This window comes from Phyllobates terribilis, unplaced genomic scaffold, assembly GCF_046119375.1.
Source record: "Phyllobates terribilis strain yellow unplaced genomic scaffold, ASM4611937v1 Scaffold_3__8_contigs__length_932513732, whole genome shotgun sequence".
Taxonomy (NCBI): Eukaryota; Metazoa; Chordata; class Amphibia; order Anura; family Dendrobatidae; genus Phyllobates; species Phyllobates terribilis.
In genome coordinates, this window is record NW_027362763.1 from 329,618,580 (window position 1) to 329,643,196 (window position 24,617).

The 24,617-nt window shown below is 45.4% G+C and overlaps 1 protein-coding gene across 3 annotated transcripts in view; it reads left to right on the top strand.

Moving 5' to 3' along the window:
- Positions 1–24,617, top strand: part of FGF12 (fibroblast growth factor 12) — a 590,755-nt gene that overhangs the window by 333,461 nt on the left and 232,677 nt on the right. Inside the window, exon 1 of one of the 3 annotated variants that reach the window (XM_073675154.1) lies at positions 21,061–22,091. The exons of the other annotated variants lie outside the window; for them this stretch is intronic. Within the exon in view, the coding sequence (XP_073531255.1) occupies positions 21,893–22,091 (199 nt within the window). The 5' untranslated portion in view covers positions 21,061–21,892. Of the gene's footprint in view, positions 1–21,060; positions 22,092–24,617 lie in introns of those variants that run through there. 3 annotated transcript variants of the gene reach the window in all.

Genomic DNA, 24,617 nt, shown 5'->3' on the forward strand with positions numbered 1-24,617 from the left:
TCACAACTTAGGTTTTCAATGTCTTTTATGAATTTTGTTACCCTCTTTTTTGTAGTTTGTGTTCTGTATATTGTAGACAGGACTGCACTAATGCTTCGTAACTGGTAACATGGTAAGATTATGTCCCTGTCTAGGGAGCCCATGACAGTTTAATATCAGTATCCTACAGATAACTGGCATGACATGCTGTTTAATATATGCTCTTCACCTATATCCTAATCCTTTTCCACTGGTGACTCTACCAGATTTACATCCCAAAGTAAATATAATGTATGCAGATGATCTGTGCCGGCTGCATAACTATTCTGTACATTTACCCACATTAAAAAATATATGGCAATCGAATGGAAAAACATTTGATTGACAATTTATGTCTTCTTTTAAGTGGGTACAACACTGATGTCACTTATTTCTGAATATAAAATTGCTGTCATTTACCTGAGCATAAAGCCTTTCCATCATATTGTGTGACTAGAGATGTGTTCTTCTTATGTGTTTCTGACATTTTCTAAATAGCAACGTCAATACATTTTTCTGAAATCTGCCACTCTGCCTACTTGGACACTAGAGATAAGCGTCTTGTACAGACATTTTCATTATTTTAACAAACTTGGATTGAAATTATGTTGGGTAACTCACATTAACTTTCACGCCTCTGTCAATGGGAAAAAAACTTTCTTTACTAGTACCTTTTTTAGCACAATATATTTTAAAATTTATTTTCTTGCATGCTACTTTTAATATGTAAAACTGTTTACTATATTTTCTGCAATATTCGGGACAAATAGTTTTATAGAAAGTATATCATAATAATGTATATATTTCTATTGAAGCTAAATAAATATTCACATACCGATTCAATGTCAAGTACAAATACCTACATTTAGGTGTCAGGGGAGCATAAGTTCCCCGTTGCATAATTCATGTAATACATATTTCTTCATTTTTTCTTTTACATTTTTTTTATAATTTGCTGTTTTAACCTTATAGAAATATTTCACTCAATCACTTTAGAGCTTAAACAATGGCAGTAATGGGGTTGTCCACTTCTCGTACAACCCTTTCTCAATCACTATGTTTCCCTTAAGTAAAATAATAACTTCTGTACTCACCTCCAATGCCGGCGCTGTTTCAGTGGTGTCGGCACTGGCTCTCCCGGGGCAACAATGTCACACGATCTTTGCGGCCAATGAGCGGCCTCGTCACTTTTTCCCAACTTCGGATGTAATTGACATCCGGAAAAAGTCAGAGCTATGGCTGCTCTCTCACTTTCTCCAGATGTCTGATTTGTCCGAAGGAGGGGACAGTGAAGCGGCCACCGATTGGCCGCATGGATGCCGTGCATTGCTATGTCACGCGAGCCCCGGGAGAGCCTGTACCGACTTTGTAACTGTAGCATGTAGCAAAAATCTAAAATGCTCTTTCAAAACTACTATATTAAGTTTATGCACACCTGTTATGCTAGTCTAGTTTGATGTCCATCCACGCCACACAAATTCTACAGCCTGTTACAGCTGCTGTTGTTTTGGATGTACGCCTACATTACATTGCTCATTATTTTTTGGGGGGAGGTGGGATAATTGTGTGAATAATTAATTAAAAAAAATACATTAGAAAATGTTTAAAAAATTCCAGGCATTTAAGGGCAACTGTCTACTTTACAAAGTGTGTGTGCCTCAAACTACTGTTTTTTTGAATGCCTGTTTTTTCATCCAAATTTGTCATCCAAACATGCCACAACCATACTACAGACTGTTGCCGCCACTGTTTTTTTTGGAAATGTACCTAGAATTTCTTGTTTAGCACTTTTTGGAATTGAGGAATTTGTGGTTGAAAACAGTGGCAAAAGTGCCAATGGCAATGAACGAGATAATGTATAAAAAAAAAATCCATACAATGACACCACTCAATAAGAATCTGGGAGCCGTATGCAGCAGCATCATCACAAAACCACTGGCATTGACTGTCTTAGGAGTAGTACTACCAAACACAAGTGCGACAAGCAAAGTGTAGTAGTTGAGAGGAAGTGGAGGACATTATGGAATATATGGCACTTCAGTCATCTGTCACAGCAGGGTAGTGTTACTTTTGATAGCTTGAGCAATTGTTCTGTATAGTCCTAAGCAACAGCACTCCAGGAGCTAAGGATGATAATTCACAGCCACAACTTATTCCTGTTGATTTTTTGGATGTGATGAATGGTCAGCGTTTGTACTTGGAGGGGATGAGGGCAGAAGAGATAAAAAAACATGATTCAAACAGCTAGCTGTGTTGGTGGCTCTGTGGGCCGTGCTGGCATGGGCATCGGCAGCTGAATTTGTAATGGCACTTTGGGTCAGGGCAAATCTGGAGCTGGGAATCACGAAGGAGAGCAAGGCGCTCAGGACATTTCACACATGGAAACAACTCTCAGCCGAGTCAGGTGTGCTGATGGTGTAGTGAACATGACCTTGGAACAAGATTCGGGTGAGGAGGTATTGATATCATCAGAAGAGGAGGGCAGTGGCGTGAGAGATAAAGAGCAGAACCAACGTCCGACCAAAAAGATTTTTCAGGGACTGATCTGCTTTTTCGGCGGTCTGCTCAGGAGCATGTTATTCTGCAATTGCTTTGGGTGGAGGAGGCTCAACAGCAGGCCCTAGTTGTGGTCAAGATGATGGCAAGTCCTAAATGCAGGCATCTTGGGTGTGGGGATTGTTTTCTATGTTGCTAGCCAATTAATCTTTTACAGGGAGCAGACTCTGCAGGAGGAAAAAAAATCTATGTAAGTCCCGGAAAAATAGACTAGGAACTACAGCGCTCCATCAGCACATGAAGCGGCATCACCTGCTCGTATCTGAAAAGCAAGCTTGACAGCCATATGAGGAGGTTTCAAGCTGTCCTCCTACCCTTTCTCCTCACACTGGTTTTTCTGATAGCAGGGCCTCATTCTCAAGCAGTACCTGGTTGGTCTCATTATCACCACCTTCTGCTTGTTGTACTGTGACTCCTCCTCTTTCTCTGTCACGCCGTCAGATAGTCATAACTGATATCTTATCCTATACTACCAGTCATCTGCTTGTGTGCCAACTCAACTCTCACCTGGTATAATCACTGGTGGTGCAGTCACTGCCTTACCACTTAATGGATTCCACTGCCTTTTGAGAAATGATGGTGTGAACTCAGCCACACTGATACCCAGCCACTCTTATATCTTGCAGAAAGGGTTGCATCCTCTTTGCTTTCATGTGCATGACGCGCCCCCTGGGCCATGTTCTGTAGCGTTGCGCACGCGGGGAATACCCGGAGCCGGATCTGTTGGGGGTGGTAGTCCTCGTGGCGGTGACCCGGTCCGTGCCCAGGGTGTCAAACTAAGTGGCGATGTTTTTAGTAGCAGATGTGATATTGTTCGACTACGCCACCCGTTGAATGCGGTTACGAAACCGCCGCTGCAGGGCAGACCGCTGAGGCCGGTGGTACAGTTGTGCAGCGTGGGTAGTATAACCCCCAACGGGAGGGGTATGGCCTCAGGGCAGCGGACGTGGATGATGGGGATGGTAGAATTGCACGCAGGCACCAGGAACCACTCAGAGACGGTGCGGTGTAGTTCAGGGTCTTTACTGGTGACAAAGATAGACCCTCCCGGGAGTACTGGCTAGCGATCGGGGCCTGGTCAGTCCGTGAGCAGACAGGATCTCCCCTGGCCAGGCGGAGTTGTAGGCCTCCCCAACTAACTGTACTCTTCTTGGCTACCGTGCTAGAAGCGGGTAAAAGTAGCCCACGTCCCTGAGTGTACCGTGTGGTGCTCACCCGTATGGCCGGTGACTCGGGGCCTTCTGGTAGCCTCCGCTCCACGACAGCGGTGCTGGTCCCTTGCGTGTGACCGTGCCTTCGGGTTTCTTAGCCAGAGGACCTGAAATCCCCTGCCGGTCGGTTTCTGCCGCTGGGTATGGAACAGTCCCCACAGCCTCGGACTCCGTGTCCGGTGAGATCTCTTCAGTCCGGACGAGCTCTACAGCTTCCAGTCCCGGACTCCTTTTATCACTGCTTCCACAGAGCTCCTGTTGTCACTTTCCCTGCAACTGCTCCACACCAGACCAGACTGTGTCTCTGTCTCTGTCTGTGTTCTCTTCTAACCCCACCTCAGCCCCAGTTTATATAGGGGAAGTTCTTCCCCTCCCAGGACTGGGCAGGAGGTGTGGCATGCTTAGGATTCCTGACCAGGAGACCTCCCACCTGCTCACAGACGTAATATTGCTATTACTGTGGTAACCAGACCCCTGGGGTTCCACATTCCCCCCTAGTAAAATTTAGTACTCCGGGACTAAACATATTTTTTTTTGAAAACATAACAGGGTATAAACAGGAACAATACAATAAGGAAAAACATGTTAAAGTGGTCACGGCGTGTCCGCAACCGGGTGCAATTTTTGAAGCAAAAAGGGTGTCCATTTCACCAAAGAACAGGGAGCCGTAACCAGGTAGGGGTCTGTTCTGCCCCGAGTCTTTAACAGTCTTTAGTCCGTTCCTGGGTTACGCTCCAAACATATATACAATAGAGTTCTAGTAAATCCACAAAAGATACCTATAAAATAACTGGAAAAACATAATTATTTACAAGCAACAGTAAACAGGTAAATACCAATAAAACAGTCTAAATCACTTTAAATCCTCCAACGTACGGGCAACTGGCCTCTAGTGGTTCTAGTAGACCTACGGAGCTCACTAACTGGTCCTGAGCTACAGGGTGTAGGAGCTGTCAAAGGTAAGCTGGGCAACTGTCTACGGACTCTTTGGCTCACTAGGGGCACGGCAGGCTCACTATAAGCAGAGGGTCGATTCTCCTGGTCTGCTTGTGTGGGGTCTTCTGCCTCCTGGACCGGCTGCTCTTCCAGCTCTACCTGTTTTTCCGTAGGCACTTGGGATGCTGGCTGGAGGAAGGTGAGGACGGGTACCACAACAGCGCCATTTACCTGTGTCCAAGACCGAGGGAAGTCTCCGAGTACAGTACTGACCATCTCTTCCCTTTCCTCTGCGGGTCGAGGGTTTTCTTGATCTTCTTCAGGGTTTCGTAGCTGCTCGGGACACTTCTTCAGGTGATCTCGGGAGACAATGGCTGTGGTTTCTCCTCCATCCTTACTGATTGTGCAGACTTTCGGGTTTTCATGGCTTGAGGGCAGTACGGTGTACGGGTCCTTCTCCCACTGGTCGTCCAACTTGTGGAGCCGTCTTTTCCTCTTCAAGACCTGCTCTCCAGGTACCAGGGGAACAGCGGGAGCACACTGGTTGTAAGTCTTCTCCTGTCTTTCTCTTGCTTGACGGAGACTTCGCTCAACGCTCTCCTGTACTTTCCGGTACTGCTGCTGCCTCTCTGTGTCCCAGTCTGCTTCTGGTGAAGTGTCCTTGGGTGTCAGGACTCCCATATCCAGATCAACAGGCAGCTTACCAGGTCTTGCTCTCATTAGGTAAGCCGGGGTACAGTTGGTAGAACCTACAGGGATGTGGTTGTATAGGTCCACCAGATCAGGCAGTTTCTCAGGCCACAGACTGCGTTCTTCCAGGGGCAATGTCTTCAGAAGGTCTATCACCACCTGGTTCATCTTCTCGCAGAGTCCATTGGTTTGCGGATGATAGGGTGTTGTTCTTATCTTCCGGCAGCCATACAGAGTGCAGAACTCCTGGAAGACTTCCGCTTCAAAGGCAGGTCCTTGGTCCGTCAGCACCTGCTCTGGGTATCCGTGTGGACGGCAGAAGTGCTGCTGGAAGGCTCTAGCTGCTGTTTGAGCCGTTAAGTCCTTGACGGGGACTACAACCAAGAACCGGGAGTAGTGATCCACGATGGTTAACGCATAGACGTAGCCACTTCTGCTGGGGGTCAGTTTTACATGGTCCAAGGCTACCAGTTCCAACGGCTGCCTGGTGACGATGGACTGCAGGGGAGTCTTCTGGCTGGCACGGTCCTTCCTTCTTAGGTTGCATGGGCCACAGTCTCTGCACCACCTCTCGATGGTTCCTCTCATGCCTACCCAGTGGAACCGCCCGCGCAGCAGGAACTCCAGCTTCTTCCATCCGAAGTGCCCAGCTCCGTCGTGGTATGCCTCCAGTACCATTGCCGCGTCTCTTCTTGGCACCACTACTTGCCAGACCAGTTCATGCGTCCGGGAGTTAACCATTCTGCGGCATAACTTCCCCTTGTAAAGGAACAGTCGACTCTTCTCAGCCCACAGTTGCTTGGTCTCCTCCGGAGCGTCTGGGTCAAGGCGGACATCTGGCTGAGTCAGCATCTCCTTCACCAGTCGGACGGCGGGGTCACTGTCTTGTGTTTCCGCCCAGTTGTAATGAGGTAAGGGGTTGAACGTAGCGGATTGCTTACCCCTTACACGGTGGGAATACTGGGTAGTCCCATGACGGTGGAACGCGGGGAGTTCAACTTCTTCCAGTTCCTCTGGATCTTCCCCTACGTCCGGTAGGTTTGGCATTCTGGACAAGGCATCCGCGTTGGTATTGGAGCGTCCTGCCCGGTATTTGATCGTGAACTCATAGTTGGTCAGGCGGGCCATCCATCTCTGCTCCAGGGCACCGAGTCTTGCAGTGTCCAGGTGTGTCAACGGGTTGTTATCCGTGTACATGGTGAACCGGGAAGAAGCAAGGTAGTGCTTAAAGCGTTCGGTGACTGCCCACACTACAGCCAGGAACTCTAGCTTGAATGAGCTGTATCTCTCAGGGTTTCTTTCGGTGGGTCGCAGTTTTCGGCTGGCGTAAGCAATTACCCGTTCTCTCCCCTGCTGGATCTGGGACAGTACGGCTCCCAGCCCGATGTTACTTGCGTCGGTGTAGAGGATAAAGGGCTGGCTGTAATCCGGGTACGCCAGGATTTCATCCCCCGTGAGGGCCATCTTCAGCTGGCGGAAGGACTCTTCTTCCAACTTCTCCCATCTGAAGGGCGGCTTCTGGTTCTTGGCCTTCCTGGACTGGCCTATCAGGAGGTCCTGCATAGGAGCTGCCTTTTTGGTGAAACCGGGAATGAACCTTCGGTAGTAGCCTACCAACCCGAGGAACTGCCGCACTTCCTTTACGCTGGAGGGTCTTGGCCATTCCTTAATCGCGGTGATCTTATCAGGGTCGGGAGCCACTCCGTCAGCACTCACCACGTGTCCCAAGTACTGCGCCTTTGGTTTTAGCAGGTGACACTTCGACGGTTTCACCTTCAGACCGTAGTTTGCCAGGGCTTCAAACACCTCCGCCAGGTGTTTCAGGTGGTCCTCGTAGGTTTTGGAATAAACTATAACATCGTCCAGGTACAGCAGGACCGTCTCAAAGTTCCGGTGTCCCAGACAGCATTCCATCAATCGTTGGAAGGTTCCTGGTGCGTTGCAGAGTCCGAATGGCATGCAGGTAAACTCGCTAAGTCCCATCGGGGTGGTGAATGCGGTCTTCTCCCGGTCCACCTCTGCTACAGGGACCTGCCAGTACCCGCTAGTGAGATCCAAAGTGGAGAAGAAGTTAGCAGATTTTAAAGCAGCCAAAGACTCCTCTATCCTTGGTAAGGGGTACGCATCTTTGTGTGTGATACGGTTGATTTTCCGGTAATCTACACACATTCTCATGGTGTTGTCTTTCTTTTTAACCAAGACTAGTGGAGCTGCCCAGGGGCTACAGCTATCCCTGATTACCCCAGCCTCCTTCATGTCTCTAAGCATCCCCTTGGCGTGTTGGTAGTGTGCAGGGGGTACGGGACGATACCTCTCCTTTATGGGAGGATGGTCTCCCGTGGGGATGTGATGTTCCACTCCCTTCACTCGCCCGAAGTCTAGCGGGTGTTTACTGAACACTCTCTCGTATTCCTGGATCACCCGGTAGACTCCCTGCTTTTGGTGAGCAGGAGTGGAGTCAGTACCCAAATGCAGTTGTTGACACCAGTCCTCCATTTGTTGCTTAGAGCCGTTACCTTCCTCTGGATGAGATGGAGGCAAGGGTTCCACAGACTGTACAGAATTTTGGTTGATGGTATACAATTTGGCTAGCGTAGCATACCGGGGCAGGTACACTTCCCTCTTCCCGATATTTATTATGCGAACGGGCACCCTCCCATGGCGTACATCAACCACCCCCCGTGCCGTCAAAATGGTGGGCCTACTATCTGAGTAGACTGGTTCTACCATTGCCTGGTAATCTCTACCTCTCAGACCAATAGCTGCCCGGCACCAAATCATCATTTCACTTTTCGGGGGCATGGCAATAGGGAAAGGGTCACACATTCTCACGCTACCAATCTCACCACCGGAGAGTTCCACCTGTTGCCGTCGCATCAGTGCCCGGATCTCTTTTTGGAGCACTCGCTGCTGGCCGGAGCTGGCGTTCTTCGCAACCTGCTGTAAAATGAGAATCACCTCTGCAAGACAATTTTCAATCACATTAGTTCCTAGAGTTATCTTTGGGTGACTCTCGCGCTTGTCAATGTCTACAATGATCAGTCCCTGTGCTGCCAGTTCGACTTTACCGATTTTAATGGTCATCTCTTTAAATCCGATCTGTGGCACGGGCTGACCATTGCTGGCGATGATACTCAAGTCGTCGTCTGGGTAGCGGGTTATATCCGAGTCATTCCAGTACTGCTTGAAGAGCTCGTACGGGATGGTGGTGACCTGTGACCCGGTGTCAAGTAGGGCACTCATAGGAATGCCATCCAGTACTACAGGCAAGACTGGACGTCCTCCCACGTATTTGTCACGCCAGTTCGATGGGCCTGGTGATCTTATTCCTAGGGGTTGGCCCTCTACCCCAGGTTGTGCCAGTTTAAAGGACAGTACCTTGCCATATGTCCGGGTTGATTGCAGCGGCGGCAGATGGGTTGTCCGTCCTCATTGTATCGGTCGCTGGGTCTTCCTCTGGCCGGTGGGGTCCTCCTTGGTCGGCGCCACGGGATATCCTCCGGTCCGGATGCCAGCTGGATCTTCCCTGGAGTAGAAACCTGTAAAGACTGCACAGTTCGGGTTAGCGCGGCAACGCTTTTAGTTAGCTCTTGGACCTGATGGTGCAGGTCTGTAGCCGGGTCATTGTTTAAAGCCTGCGCATCAGCTCCCACAGGCCCTGCCGACAAGGGCGCCGTCTCCTGGTGGTAAATGGTAGCAGGGCGTTTGTGGGTCACAGCTCCACCTGGTGCCGGTTCTCGGAGCACCCGGATGGCTCTGTCCTTGAACTGTGCAAAGTCCAGATGAGGGTCCTGTAAGGCCATTGCCCGCAACTGGGTTCGGTGGGCATTGCAATGTAGACCCTCTATAAATTGTTCAGTCAACAGCTTGTCTTCGTTTCCCACGCCGTCAGGGTCGGCCTGCTTAATGGCTCTCAGGGCCTCTTGTAGGTTTAGTGCATAGTCCCTTATATTCTCATGTGCTCGCTGCTTGCACCCGTAGAATCTAAGCTTGATCTCGGCTGAGGTACGGGTATCAAAGGTGTCCTTCAGCCGGGCTAGTATCTCTGCGACAGTCCTCCTCCTCCCAAGTGGCCAGGACTTTACCTCCCTTTGGGCTGCCCCTGGTAATTGAGCCACCAGGATGCTCACTTTTTGCTCTTCTGTGAGGGGGTACACCTGGAAGAGGCTATCCAGCCTTTCTCTGAAGTCATTTAGGGTATGGGACTCCCCTGAGTACCGGGGTAGCCAGGCTGCCCCCGGGATGTAGGGCATGGTGAAAGGCATGACCGCAGCAGCGGTGGTGCTGGCGGTGGCTGTGGCAGTGAAGCTCTCCTCCGTATCCGACATCCTCCTCCCCCCTAGTGGACCGTGGCCTACCTTGCGATGATCCTCTTCCGTAGGCCGCGGCTCCGCAGTGGATCGTCAGGGTTGAGGACCTTCCGTCGCGCTCCTGTGACGTCGGCGTCTGCTGGGTTCCTTCCAGGACCTTACGCAACGTCCGGACGTGAGGCGGGGCTTCAGTTCTCGCGCGCTTTCAGAGTCCACGCCCCTCTTCTTCCCGCGCGGCGTCCTCAAGATGGCGTCCAATGGCGGGAAGACTCCACGGATGGCGGGAAGAAGGCAAAAGATGGCGTCGGATGGCGGGAAAACTCCACGGATGGCGGGAAGAAGGCAAAAGATGGCGTCGGATGGCGGGAAAACTCCACGGATGGCGGGAATCTTCACCACAGGTAAGTTTAACAGTCTTTTTCAGGCACGCAGTACCCGGTGGTTGCGGGCACGAAATCCTGCCGACTACGCCAAAAGTTGACGCGCCCCCTGGGCCATGTCCTATAGCGTTGCGCACGCGGGGAATACCCGGAGCCGGATCTGTTGGGAGTGGTAGTCCTCGTGGTGGTGACCCGGTCCGTGCCCAGGGTGTCAAACTAAGTGGCGATGTTTTTAGTGGCAGATGTGATATTGTTCGACTACGCCACCCGTTGAATGCGGTTACGAAACCGCCGCTGCAGGGCAGACCGCTGAGGCCGGTGGTACAGTTGTGCAGCGTGGGTAGTATAACCCCCAACGGGAGGGGTATGGCCTCAGGGCAGCGGACGTGGATGATGGGGATGGTAGAATTGCACGCAGGCACCAGGAACCACTCAGAGACGGTGCGGTGTAGTTCAGGGTCTTTACTGGTGACAAAGATAGACCCTCCCGGGTGTACTGGCTAGCGATCGGGGCCTGGTCAGTCCGTGAGCAGACAGGATCTCCCCTGGCCAGGCGGAGTTGTAGGCCTCCCCAACTAACTGTACTCTTCTTGGCTACCGTGCTAGAAGCGGGTAAAAGTAGCCCACGTCCCTGAGTGTACCATGTGGTGCTCACCCGTATGGCCGGTGACTCGGGGCCTTCTGGTAGCCTCCGCTCCACGACGGCGGTGCTGGTCCCTTGCGTGTGACCGTGCCTTCGGGTTTCTTAGCCAGAGGACCTGAAATCCCCTGCCGGTCGGTTTCTGCCGCTGGGTATGGAACAGTCCCCACAGCTTCGGACTCCGTGTCCGGTGAGATCTCTTGAGTCCGGACGAGCTCTACAGCTTCCAGTCCCGGACTCCTTTTATCACTGCTCCCACAGAGCTCCTGTTGTCACTTTCCCTGCAACTGCTCCACACCAGACCAGACTGTGTCTCTGTCTCTGTCTGTGTTCTCTTCTAACCCCACCTCAGCCCCAGTTTATATAGGGGAAGTTCTTCCCCTCCCAGGACTGGGCAGGAGGTGTGGCATGCTTAGGATTCCTGACCAGGAGACCTCCCACCTGCTCACAGACGTAATATTGCTATTACTGTGGTAACCAGACCCCTGGGGTTCCACATGCAGAATACTGTAAGCCGCTCTCTACATTCCACATTGAGCTCAAAAGTGCAATGCATTTTCGGCACATGGAGCAGCATTATGGACAGGGACAGTACATGTTTTTCTCAGCCAACTGGGTTAATCTTTTGAATGGCAGTGAACCTTCACCACAGCCAGGACGAAGCCTCCACCGTTGATCGCTAGGTTTGGTTCAGGCAGTGCTTATCCATCTTAACCTACACCTCCTCTGCAATGGATATGACCCCCATCCTCAACAACAACATGGCAGAGCATGACCTATTCTTTGTGTTTTAAGTCTTTTAATTATTTTAAACTTTAGCACTGCCAAGCTGTTTTAAAATGTATGGACATGGTTTGACCAAAGGCATACAGTGGAGTATTTTCTCTTTTCCATCATCCAGCAAATCTCATGTTTGATGGCTCCCCATCAAATGCAACTGGGCATTGTTGCAATGCCTAGAACATTGTGGCTACACTGCGTTTGGGCAAAGTAACTCATTCTCCCTGTATGGTGGATGTCCTAGTTAATTGTGCAAAATTTTTTAAATAAGTATACCTGCTTAGAGAAGGTGGCAGCCATTGCCCATAGAATGTCTTGGAATTTCAACCTTTATCTGGCAAAAAAATTCCCTTAAGGCTTTGCAAAAACAGAATGGTCTGCCAGAGCACTGCTTAATTTGTCACATTGTAATGCAATGAAATTCAATGTTGGGTATGTCGGAGCATCTGTATGAGCAGCGTAAAGTGGTATCTATATCATGTAGCAGGCAAAGTGGAGCTTGGGAAACTTTGAAATCCATCATTAGCAGCTTATGAAGGCTAAACGTCGCCTACTGAGGTCCTTGGAAAGGGCTGTTCATTTTGTCAGTAAGGACAACTATGGAATCAACAGTGTTATTATCCTCCTCATATTTATACAGTGGAAAAAAATCACAAGGATGCAACCAGGGATAGAGGAAGAGGAGCAACTTCTACAACCTTTATTCCAAAAAAAGTTGGTAAACTGTAATGTAAAATCTAAAGAAAACGAGAATTCAATTATTTATAAGTCTGTTGTAGCCAAATTTTATTCACAACAGAAAATAGAACACAGATGAGAAGTTGAAAGTTAGACATTTTTACATTTCATTTGAAAAAATGTAATCATTTTGAAATTGATGGCAGCAACACATCTCAAAAAGGCTGGGACAGGGTCAACAAAAGGCTGGAAAAGTAAGTGGTGCCAACAGAAAACCGCTGGAGGGTAAACTCAAGTAACATGACTGTGTATAAAAAGAAATACTCAACTAAGTGAATAAATATCACCTTTGCTTAATCTAAGTGAGTATTCACGAAAAAGTAATAGGACTACACCAAAGAAGTGAATGACCACAAAAGAGCCATATAACAATATAGTAAAAAGGATACATTTTATTAATATATACAATTAAAATACATTAAAATAGTGGGGAGCAGCACACAGAAAAAATAAGAACGTTCACGACAAACGTATTCATAAGACATATATGTGTGGGAGGAGGTAGTCAAATTGCTATATTCTCATTAAACTAATCATATAAAAATAGCATATATCTATCAAAAAGACCAATGAATGTATAAGTACTTAATAGGTAAATGGATAAACTGCATACATTCAAAAAACAGCATACCATTAAAGAGAAAAATATCATATAATTCAGGACATCAGGACTCTGACGTATGTTTTGTCCTTGGAAAGGTAGAGTCTGTCAGAAACAAAAATGGTCAAAGGGTCACCCATCTGTGAACAACGACATCTAAAAATTGTGGATCAATTTGAGAAAAATGTTCCTTAACATAAAATTGAAAACACTTTGAATATTCCACTATCTACAGTACTTTTATATACTTTTAAATTTATTATATTGTCAAAAGATTGAGGGAAATCCATGTTCAAGCTGATGGTCAATATTGGATGCTCGTGATGTTTGGGCCCTTAGGTGACTATGCATTAAAAAAGGCATGATTCTGTCATGCAAATCATTGCATAGGATCAGGAATACTTCCAAAAATTATTATTTGTGAATACAGCTCATTGTGTAATCCACAAATGCCAGTTAAAGTTCCATCATGCAAAGAAGCCATATATCAACACAATCCAGAAACGCTGCCGTCTTCCCTGGGCTAAAGATCTTTTTAAATGGACTATTTCAAATTGGAAAACTGTTCTGTCATCACATGAATCAAAATTTGCAATTCTTTATGGAAACCATGAACACCAGGGAGGAGCAACAGCAAGTGGATATGAAGGGGGACATTGAGTTACCTCAGAAAGGGGATAAGACTGACAGTGTGAAATTGATGATGATTACAATGACTGCAATGTTGGCTATGATGACCGACCATCACAGCGAGGTGTGGAAAGTGAACCAATGATCGTAATGGCGAGCATGGCAAGCTCAATGCTTGATTTCTTGTGATATGACTGTCATTTCATTAGCATCAAGCAAAGGCAATGACAATTTTATAGCCATGCTTTTAGACCCTTGCCATGAATGCAAAATATGGATTTTTTCCGATGTCTGAAAGGAAGTCAAAATTTGTGTATTGCCTTGATAAACTGTGTTCCCTGCTTGGCAGCGCCTTCGTTGAGCACGATACCTGGGAACCATATGTCTGACCCAAAGATCCTTCTTACCTCTCTGCAGAGCCAGTGCTCCCCTAACTATTCCATCGCTACAGCTACAACTAGCCAGGGCTGCAGCAATTACAGTATATATAATATGATGGAACAGATATTTTATCTGCTGCTGTGACAAATCTGACATACGTTAGATTCATCAACTGGGCAGCCAGATTCTGTCATACCTGGACAGTGACGTTTCACCAGCAGATACCCTGAGCCTGGTCCCCATGAAATTCTGAGCCAACATGTTAGATCAGTGCCAAGAACTAGCATAGCTTGCCATGGGCATACTGTTTTATCCAGCCTCTCGTGTACTGCCAGTGAGGGTATTCAACACTGCAACACTGCACATGGTTTTGTCATGTCCAAGCAGACCAGATTGTTCTACCCAAGTTCAGAAAACCTTTATTTGTAAAAATGAATCAGCCATAGATCAGTGAGGATGTTCATTCACTTATGACTGATGCCAATGATTAGATCGACTATTGCATCTGCCTGTCCATTGTGTTCTATACAGTTCTGCTGCTGCCAGGGCTGATTCTGCCATACAGCCAGGCAACTACTGCCTGTCCATCGTGTCATATCTATATTATGCTGCAGCCAGTGCTGGCCATACGCATATGGATATCTCCTTGCTTGTCGCATCAAATTTATATAATGCAATTTCAGCTACTGCCACTACACAACCACACATCTGGTTGCCTATTGTGTTCTACAGCTATGCTGTACTACTGCTGGGAACCCTATCCTACAGAGAGTTGATAAACCTGAAACTGCTCCCAAAAATGGGATCATTTTTACATTAATTAAAAAAAAATCAATTGCTTCAATTGCCATTGCAGATTGTTATTTAACCGGTTCCCGACCGCCCACTGTAGATAAACGTCGGCGCTTGCCGGGCTCTGTGCAGCGCCGACGTTTAAAAACGGTGGGTGGTCTCGCAGCGCTCAGGACCCCCAGGGTCCTGCAAGCGCTGCGATTCCGGTGCAGAGCGTTAGCTCTGACAGGGAACATCATCGGGACCTGATTAGATCAGGTCCCAGTGATGTTAACCCTTAGCTGTCTTCTATATGCTGTGATCTATAGTGATCGCGGCATATAGGAGACAGCAGGAGGAGAGGGGGTCGTCAACTTACCTCTCCAAAGACCTCCGAGTCCTTCCAGGACCTGGGGTTGCTATGGCAGCTGGAGGTCACATGACCGCCTCCAGCTCTGCCATATATGGTGTCCTGTCTGGCTCAGCTGCAGCTGTAGCCAGACAGGAGACTCTGACTGAAACAGTCAGGGAAGATCTCATGTAATGTAATATATGTCTATTACATTACATGAGATCAGAGATCAGAAAAATAAAAATGAATGTCCCATACAGGGACTAAGAAAAAATGTGAAAAAAAGTAAAAAAAAAAGTTTTTAAACTATTAATAAAAAAATCACAAAATAAATAAAAATAAATAAATAAAATATTAAACCAATAAATCCGTATATTTTTACAAAACCAAAAAAAGTACACATATTTGGTATCGCCGCGTCCGAAACAACCCGAGCTATAAAAACTGTCACACTAATTAACTCCTTCTGTGCACACCGTAATAAAAATAAATAAAAAACGGAGCAAAAAAATATGCTTTTTCATCATATTGCCAAACAAAAAGTGGAAAAAAATGCGATCAAAAAACAAAATAGAAATAAAAATGGTACCACTGAAAACGTCATCTGGTTACGCAAAAAAAAAGCCGCCATACAGCTCCATCAGCCGAAAAATAAAAAAGTTATAGCGCTCAGAATAAAGCAATGCAAAAAAAATATTTTTTTCTATAAAATAGTTTTATTGTGTAAAAGCGCCAAAACATAAAAAAAATACAGTAAGTGTAGTATCGCTGTAAACGTACTGACCCGAAGAATAATGCTGCCTGATCACTTTTACCACACGCAGAACGGCATAAAAAAAAAACTCAAAAAACAATTCCTGAATTGTGTTTTTGTTTTTTTTACCTCCCAAAAAACGGAATAGAAAGCGATCAAAAAATGTCACGTCCCCAAAAATGGTACCAATAAAAATGTCAACTCGTCCCGCAAAAAACAAGCCGTCACATGACTCTGTCGGCCGAAATATGGAAAAATTATAGCTCTCAAAATATGGTGATGCAAAAACTAGATTTTGCAAAAAAAGCGTCTTTTAGTGTGTGACAGCTGTCAGTCATAAAAACCCGATATCAATCTGGTATCTCTGTAATCACACCGACCCGAAGAATAAAGTAATCTAATCAGTTATATCACACTAGGAATGGCGTAAAAAATAAATAAAACCAATTCTTCACCTGCTACTGATTTGTTTATTATGTCCCCAAAGATCCCAGTAAGGCTCTGCCCACATTTATCCTGTGCTCTGCGCTGAGCACTTACACCAGAGTTTCCGTGTAAATCTCTGAAATACATGATTCAGCCGGAACCCATGACGGAAGATTCCCTGTAATGAGACAGATATAGGCCACTGTGGACGCCGTCTAGCCTGGGATCCCACGGTGTCATTTGTTTTAGGCGTGCATAAAAGTGCGGTTGGCCACAGTTTTGTGCACTTCTGAAAAAAAGGACACCGCTACACAGAGGCCAGACGGTGTCCAGAGTAACTCTGCTGCCTCATTACAGTGAATGGATCCTGCAGGGGTTTCATCTGAATTACATCACTTGGAAATTTAGATGGAAACCCCGATGTAAGTGCTCAGCCGAGAGCGCCGGATAAATGTTACGTAAAATGTTCCCAATAAAAGCTTCAACTCAGTCCTCAAAAAAAGCTAGTCCCCACTCAGGTCCGTCATCTGTTAAAAATATAAGGGACTTCCAAGTTACTGGTAGCAGAAAGGCTCTGGAAAAGCAAAATGACCCTTGCCCCCCAAAAGAAATTCAGAAAATTTTGTGCTCCCAAATCCAAATGCCTATTCTACAATAATTTGTTCTCCAATTGTCAAATAGCACTCCGTCCCCCCCAGATCTCACCGTATGGCTAAGCGGTACGATACAGCCACATATGGGGTATTGACACTTTTAGAAGAAATTGTGTGACACATTTCGGCACCATTTTTACCCATTGCCCTGTGTGAAAATGTAAAATCTGAGGGTAAAACATTTTTTTGTGGTAAAAATATAATTATGATTTTTTCACTGCCCAATGGTATAAATTTAAAAATTAAAAAATACTCACTACTTCCCTAGATGAATTCCTTGAGAGGTGTAGTTTACAAAATGGGGTCATTTGTGGAGGTTTCTGCTGTTTTGGCATGTCAGCGACTCTTCAAATGAGACATGGTGTCTGCTGCCTATCCCAGCCAACATAGCGCTCCTTTCTCTTCCGAACCCTGCCGTACACCAAAGCAGTGGTTTTCCCCCACATATGGGGTATCGGCGTACTCAGGAGAAATTGTACAACAAATTTCATGGTGCAATTTCTCCGGTTATCCTTATGATAATGCAAAATTAGGGGATGAAAAACATTTTTTATGGGAAAAATGTGAAAATTTTATTTTCACGGCTCAATATTATAAACTTCTGTGAAGCAGCTGGGGGTGCAAGGTGCTCACCACACATCTAGATAAGTTCCCTAAGGGGTCTAGTTTCCAAAATGGTGGCACTTGTGGGGGGTTTTCGCTGTTTAGACACATTAGGGGCTCCACAAATGTGACATGGCGTCCGCTAATTATTCAAACAAATTTTACATTCAAAAAGTCAAATGGCGCTCCTTCCCTTTCAAACCCTGCCGTGCGCCCAAACAGTGGTTTTCCCCCACATATGGGGTATCGGCGTGTTCAGGAGAAATTGCACAACAAACTTCATGGTGCAATTTATCCTGTTACCCTTATGATAATACAAAATTAGAGAATGTAAAAGATTTTTTGTGGGAAAAATGTGAAAATTTTATTTTCACGGCTCAATATTATAAACTTCTGTGAAGCAGCTGGGGGTGCAAGGTGCTCACCACACATCTAGATAAGTTCCCTAAGGGGTCTAGTTTCCAAAATGGTGGCACTTGTGGGGGGTTTCCGCTGTTTAGACACATTAGGGGCTCCACAAATGTGACATGGCGTCCGCTAATTATTCAAACAAATTTTACATTCAAAAAGTCAAATGGCGCTCCTTCCCTTTCAAACCCTGCCGTGCGCCCAAACAGTGGTTTTCCCTCACATATGGGGTATCGGCGTGTTCAGGAGAAATTGCACAACAAACTTCATGGTGCAATTTATCCTGTTACCCTTATGATAATACAAAATTAGAGAATGAAAAAGATTTTTTGTGGGAAAAATGTGAAAATTTTATTTTCACGGCTCAATATTATAAACTTCTGTGAAGCAGCTGGGGGTGCAAGGTGCTCACCACACATCTAGATAAGTTCCCTAAGGGGTCTAGTTTCCAAAATGGTGGCACTTGTGGGGGGTTTCCACTGTTTAGTCACATTAGGGGCTCCCCAAATGCGACATGGCGTCTGCTAATTATTCAAACAAATTTTACATTCAAAAAGTCAAATGGCGCTCCTTCCCTTTCAAACCCTGCCATGCGCCCAAACAGTAATTTGCCTCCACATATGGGGTATCAGCGTGTTCAGGATAAATTGCGCAACAAATTTCATGGTGCAATTTATCCTATTACCCTTATGATAATGCAAAATTAAGGGATGAAAAACGGTTTTGTGGGAAAAATGTGAAAATTTTATTTTTACGGCTCAATATTATAAACTTCTGTGAAGCAGCTGGGGGTGCGAGGTGCTCACCACACATCTAGATAAGTTCCCTAAGGGGTCTAGTTTCCAAAATGGTGGCACTTGTGGGGGGTTTCCACTGTTTAGGCACATTAGGGGCTCCCCAAATGCGACATGGCGTCTGCTAATTATTCAAACAAATTTTACATTCAAAAAGTCAAATGGCGCTCCTTCCCTTTCAAACCCTGCCATGCGCCCAAACAGTAATTTGCCTCCACATATGGGGTATCAGCGTGTTCAGGAGAAATTGCACAACAAATTTCATGGTGCAATTTATCCTATTACCCTTATGATAATGCAAAATTAAGGGATGAAAAACGGTTTTGTGGGAAAAATGTGAAAATTTTATTTTTACAGCTCAATATTATAAACTTCTGTGAAGCACCTTGGGGTTCAAGGTGCTCACCACACATCTAGATAAGTTCCCTAAGGGGTCTAGTTTCCAAAATGGTGTCACTTGTGGGGGGTTTCCACTGTTTAGGCACATCAGGAGCTCTCCAAACGCAACATGGCGTCTGCTAATTATTCAGACAAATTTTACATTCAAAAAGTCTAATGGCGCTCCTTCCCTTCCGAACCCTGCAGTGCGCCCAAACAGTGGTTTTCCCTCACATATGGGGTATCAGCACGCTCAAGAGAAATTGCACAAAAAAATTTGGGGTCCATTTTTTCCTGTTACCCCTGTGAAAATAAAAAAAATTGGGTCTAAAGTAACATTTTTGTGAAAAAAGTTAAATGTTAATTTTTTTTTTCCACATTCCAAAAATTCCTGTGAAGCACCTGAAGGGTTAATAAAGTTCTTGAATGTGGTTTTGAGCACCTTGAGGGGTGCAGTTTTTAGAATGGTGTCACTTTTGGGTATTTTCTGTCATAAAGACCCCTCAAAGTGACTTCAAATATGATGTGGTCCCTAAAAAAATGTTTTTGTAAATTTTGTTGTAAAAATGAGAAATCGCTGGTCAACTTTTAACCCTTATAGCTCTCTAACAAAAAAAAATTTTGGTTCCAAAATTGTGCTGATGTAAAGTAGACATGTGGGAAATGTTATTTATTAACTATTTTGTGTGACATATCTCTCTGATTTAAGGGCATGAAAATTCAAAGTTTGAAAATTGCAAAATTTTCTAAATTTTCGCCAAATTTCCGATTTTTTCACAAATAAACGCAAGTTATATGGAAGAAATTTTACCACTATCATGAAGTACAATATGTCATGAAAAAACAATCTCAGAATCAGGGGGATCCGTTGAAGCGTTCCAGAGTAATTACCTCATAAAGTGACAGTGGTCAGAATTGAAAAAATTGGCCCGGTCACGAAGGCAAAAACAGGCTCTGGCGCGAAGTGGTTAATAGGCTGTTCGTTACCATCAGTTTGCTCATAGCCATATGTTAAAAGGAACCTATCATTAGATTCATGCTGACCAAACCACGGACAACCTGAATCAGTGCCTAGGGAAACAACAGATTAGTCCGATGATGTCTCTAGCCAGCTTCTCCCCACTTAGCTTCAATTGATTGACAGGTTTCTCACATTGATGTACATTTGTGTACCTGTCAGTCAACTGGAGTCGGGCATGGAAAGGACGGCCAGGGACTGCAAAGGACTAGTCAAGACTTTCTCTATAGTCCACAGACAGCTCTTCAAACTGTGTTTTCTCTGAAATGCTGCAGTATTTCAATTATAAACATACCTGGCAGCAATCACGCAGCCAGGTCCTGATTAATGCTGTTCAAATCATAGGCAAATTCCCTTTAAGGTCACTTTGACATTACTAAGGCTGTGTTTGTGTTAAAGAGCTTGAAAGATGTTGAATATGACACTTCTGAGCTTTATACACATTTTTTCAGAACAATTGGAGGCTTCACAGTATAAAATTCATGAAAAATTTAACTTTATGCAAAATTTGGTCAAGCTGGCAAAATCGAATTTTAAAAGATTTGCTTATCTCTCAATATGACAGATCAGACATGTAACACAGTAGTACATGCAGCATCTAGTATAGAAGATGTGCAGTGATAAATCAGCCCTGTAATATATGCAGCAGCCGGTACTGAAGATGTGCAGTGACAGATAAGCCCAAAGAAACATTATAGTATATGCTGCAGCCAAAATAGATTTGCAGTGACAGATCGGACATATAACACACAGTAGTATACGCAGCAGTTTGCATTGGACATACGCAGTGACAGATAATCCCTGTGATGCACTGTAGTATGTGCGGTAGTCAGTAAGGACGATATGAAATGACAGATCAGACGTCTAACACATTGTAGTGTATGCAGCATCCAGTATGGAGATGTGCGGTGTGGAATCAGCCATGGCACATAGTGTGAGTAGCAGGGGGACAGGCTGAATGAGAACTGCAGTTCTCTCTGACCGCTGGTAGAATTTCTCATCCAAACCTTGATCACGTAGGATTGCGTAGAGAGCACAGATAGGGGAGACAGGAAGAATGAGAGACACAGGAGCGCTGCAATACTACAGGCAGTGAGGGAGGTTTACATGCTGCAGCCAGCGTCCATGTGATTAACGTGTTACCTGCTCTCCATCATGAACAGTCTCATCGCCTCGAAGCTACCAGAATGACTGCATGCTAAGGGCTCTGGCTTTGGTTTGCATGGAGAACTTCAAGCGTGGAAGGAGGCTGATGCGAGGAGCTGCCGGTGGGGACTCATCACCTCTTCACATCCCTGGGGAAGTTGGATCAGTGCTACCTGGGACCTCCCCCTAAGTTAAGGTTCAACAAGATGAGACGGTGACATTGAACCGGTGCCAGCACTCTGTGCACAGCTATGGCTATGTGTGGGCTGTGTGACAGGGGTACGCTACTGGCAGGCACTATGACACACACGTGATGATGATCATAACATATAAGAGGAGGACATCATGTGTGCAGGCGAGGATATACTTCTGCCATCTTCAAGAATGAGGCTGCGGGAGTCTTGCAATCAGTGAAGGAGCGAAGTGACCTGTGGAGTCCCAGCAACAGCAGCGCCTCATTGACCACAGCAGACCCTCTTCTTGCCTTGGATCAGTTCTGGAGATGGGAAGCATTGGGACGCTGCAGCTCTACGCTGAAGCTATGGGCCTGTAGAACCGCTACGTGCATGCAATCAGGACCCTCACTCACCTGTCTACATACAACTGTGGCTTGTTAATCGCACGGAGTCTTCTCTTCCAGCATTGGGCTATCTTGTGGTGTAGGGGGCTCTCCTCAAGGGTGAGGTGATATACTGTAGGGTGGTTGTTGGGGGGAGCTATGGCTGCGGCTATAGCCAGCTCCCTGATCCGGCAGAAGAGGCAGGCGCGGGAGTCCAACAGTGACCGAGTGTGCACATACAAGGCCCGCACCAGCCCCAGCAAGGACGGCCGGTCACTGTGCGAGAGGCATGTCCTAAGTGTGTTCAGTAAAGTCCGATTTTGCAGCGGCAGGAAGAAGCCGGTGAGGAGAAAACCAGGTCAGTACAATAATGGGGGACACTACCAAATGTACCGGAAGTTATGCCTGGCATGGTTACACTAATCCGCCAAACATATACACAGCTTTTTCCAGTTGTATAGCTGCTGAAGAATAAACTGCTATTACTGTATATGAATATCAAGGCCAGTTGCCCACGCTACTGGACCAGTCATGCCACCTAACGTTCAAATATTGCCAGCTCTGACAGTAGGTTCACGATTTCACTGTTCACTACTTATACTAATGATGTCAGTATGTATATATATATATATATATATATATATATATATACACTGTGTGTTATGCATTGTGTTGCTTTTCTCCTGTGGCCACCACTTTATTGTATCGTTCACACACTGTGAAGGATAACTGCCCGTGTCTTCTCTTTTTGCATTATGTCTTCTATGTCTCAGGGCATTATTAATCTGCTTTCTTATATGGAGGCAGGAGGTCACTCACATTATAGAGAAGTAGATTAATCTGCTGTAAATATCTATTGTGTAGCAATGGAAGTGGCATGAACGTTATGTGAGCGCTAATATTCATTATCGCTCCCATTGACATTATACACACAGTAGTAAATAACAATAATCAGTGAATATAAAGGAAGTGATGTGATAAGTCCGGTATTCGCATGGCTGCTCGTAGTTTGAACTATGATAATTAAGATTGGTTTCTTATCTTTTTTTAAAAATCCAGGAGGGCTAAAAATACCCATCAAAATATCAGACTTCATACCTAAAAATTTGTTTGGAAGTTTGGATACACCTGTTCATGCAAGGGTTTTTGCTGTTCTCATCGGAATATGTATGTTGTAGATTCAGACTGAAGGCAGCAAAACCATGAAAGAGCACATATGGAAACAAAGAGGAAAGAAACACGAGTAAAACAAAGCAGAATGTGTGCTAAAGCTTAGATTCCTCCAATTTCCCTTTCACTCTGATCACAGCTTTGCACAGCCTTGGCATTCTCTCAACCAACTTGATAAGGTAGTCTCTTGGTATAGTTTTCAAACAGTCTTGAAGGAGTTCACAGATCTGCTGAGCACTTAATGGCTGCTTTGCTTTCACTCTACGGTCCAACTCATCCCAAGCCATCTCATTTGGGTTGAGGTTGGGTGATTGTGGAGCATATGTCATCTGACACAGCACTCCATGCCGCCTCCTTCTTAGTCACATAGCCCTTACATAGCCTGGAGGAGTGTTTTTGGTCAAAATACCCTCATACCGTCACACCTCTCCCTCTTTCTCTATGGCAACCACACATGTAGATACCATCCTCTCAACTTTTCTGCATCTCCCGAAGAAATGGTGTTTGGTACCAAAAATGTCAAGTTTTGACTCATCAGACCACAGTACAGATTTCAACTGATCTAAAGTCCAGTCTTTATGTTGCTTGGTCCAAGCAAGACTTTTCTTTTTGTGTGTGTTCCTCAGCAGTGGCTTCTTTGCAGCAATTCAACCATATAGGTATACTTCATGCAATGACATCTGTACAGTTGATGTTGAGATGTGTCTGCTACTTGTTTTTTTCTCATTTATGAGTGCTGTTATTTATGGTGCTGTGAATTTTCATTTTCTGAGGCTGGTAACACTGATGAACTTACCCTCAGCAGCAAAGGTAATTCTTGGTCTTCTTTTCCTGGGGTGGTCCTCATGAGAGATAGTTTGATAATTATGATTGATGGTTTTCATTACTGCATTTGAGGATACCTTCAAGGCTCTGGCAATTATCCTGGATTAACTCGGCTTCATGTCTTAAAATAATGATGGACTGTTGTTTCTCTTTACTTAGTTGAGTGGTTGTTGCCATATTGTGGCTTAGAAAAGTTGTGGAATAGGGCTCAGCACTGTATGGAATTATGGAGCGAGATCAGAGAGGCAGAGAAGGAGGTGCCGGTAATAGGATACAAGGGCAGGCCAGAGGGATGTGCTACTGCTCTGATAGTCTTGGAGACAGTGAGGGCTTATAAATTACCATAATTATACGCCCTATAAGATGACACCCGGCGTATAAGACGACTCCTGACTTTTGAGAAAATTTTCTGGGGTTAAAAAAACCGTCTTATACGCTGGAAAATACGGTAGTATAAATGAAAAAATTTTTTTTAAAAAATCCCTCACACAGCTCCGTCCACCTAAACTGAAAAATGTTCTGGGTTTTGGAAAATTGCAACATAAGTAATTTTTTTGTTATGAATATCTTACATTTTTTCACCATAAAAAAATAAACAAAAGGAAATTTAGTATCATGGTGAGCGGATGCACCTGAACGATCATATTTCCAGGTCATTTTTACTGCAGAATGAATGCTGGAAAAAAATAACAACACTGTGGAACTGCTTTATTTTTATTGCACATTTTCTAGTAAACCGTATAAAACGGACGGTGTCAATCAAAAGGATTGCTGGTTCCAAAAAAAAGTGCACTTGTGGCTTTATCAGGAAAATATAAAGTTACTGCTCTTGGAAGAAGGGAGGGAAAGGTGAAAGCGCAGAAATTAAAAAGAAAAAATAACATTATTA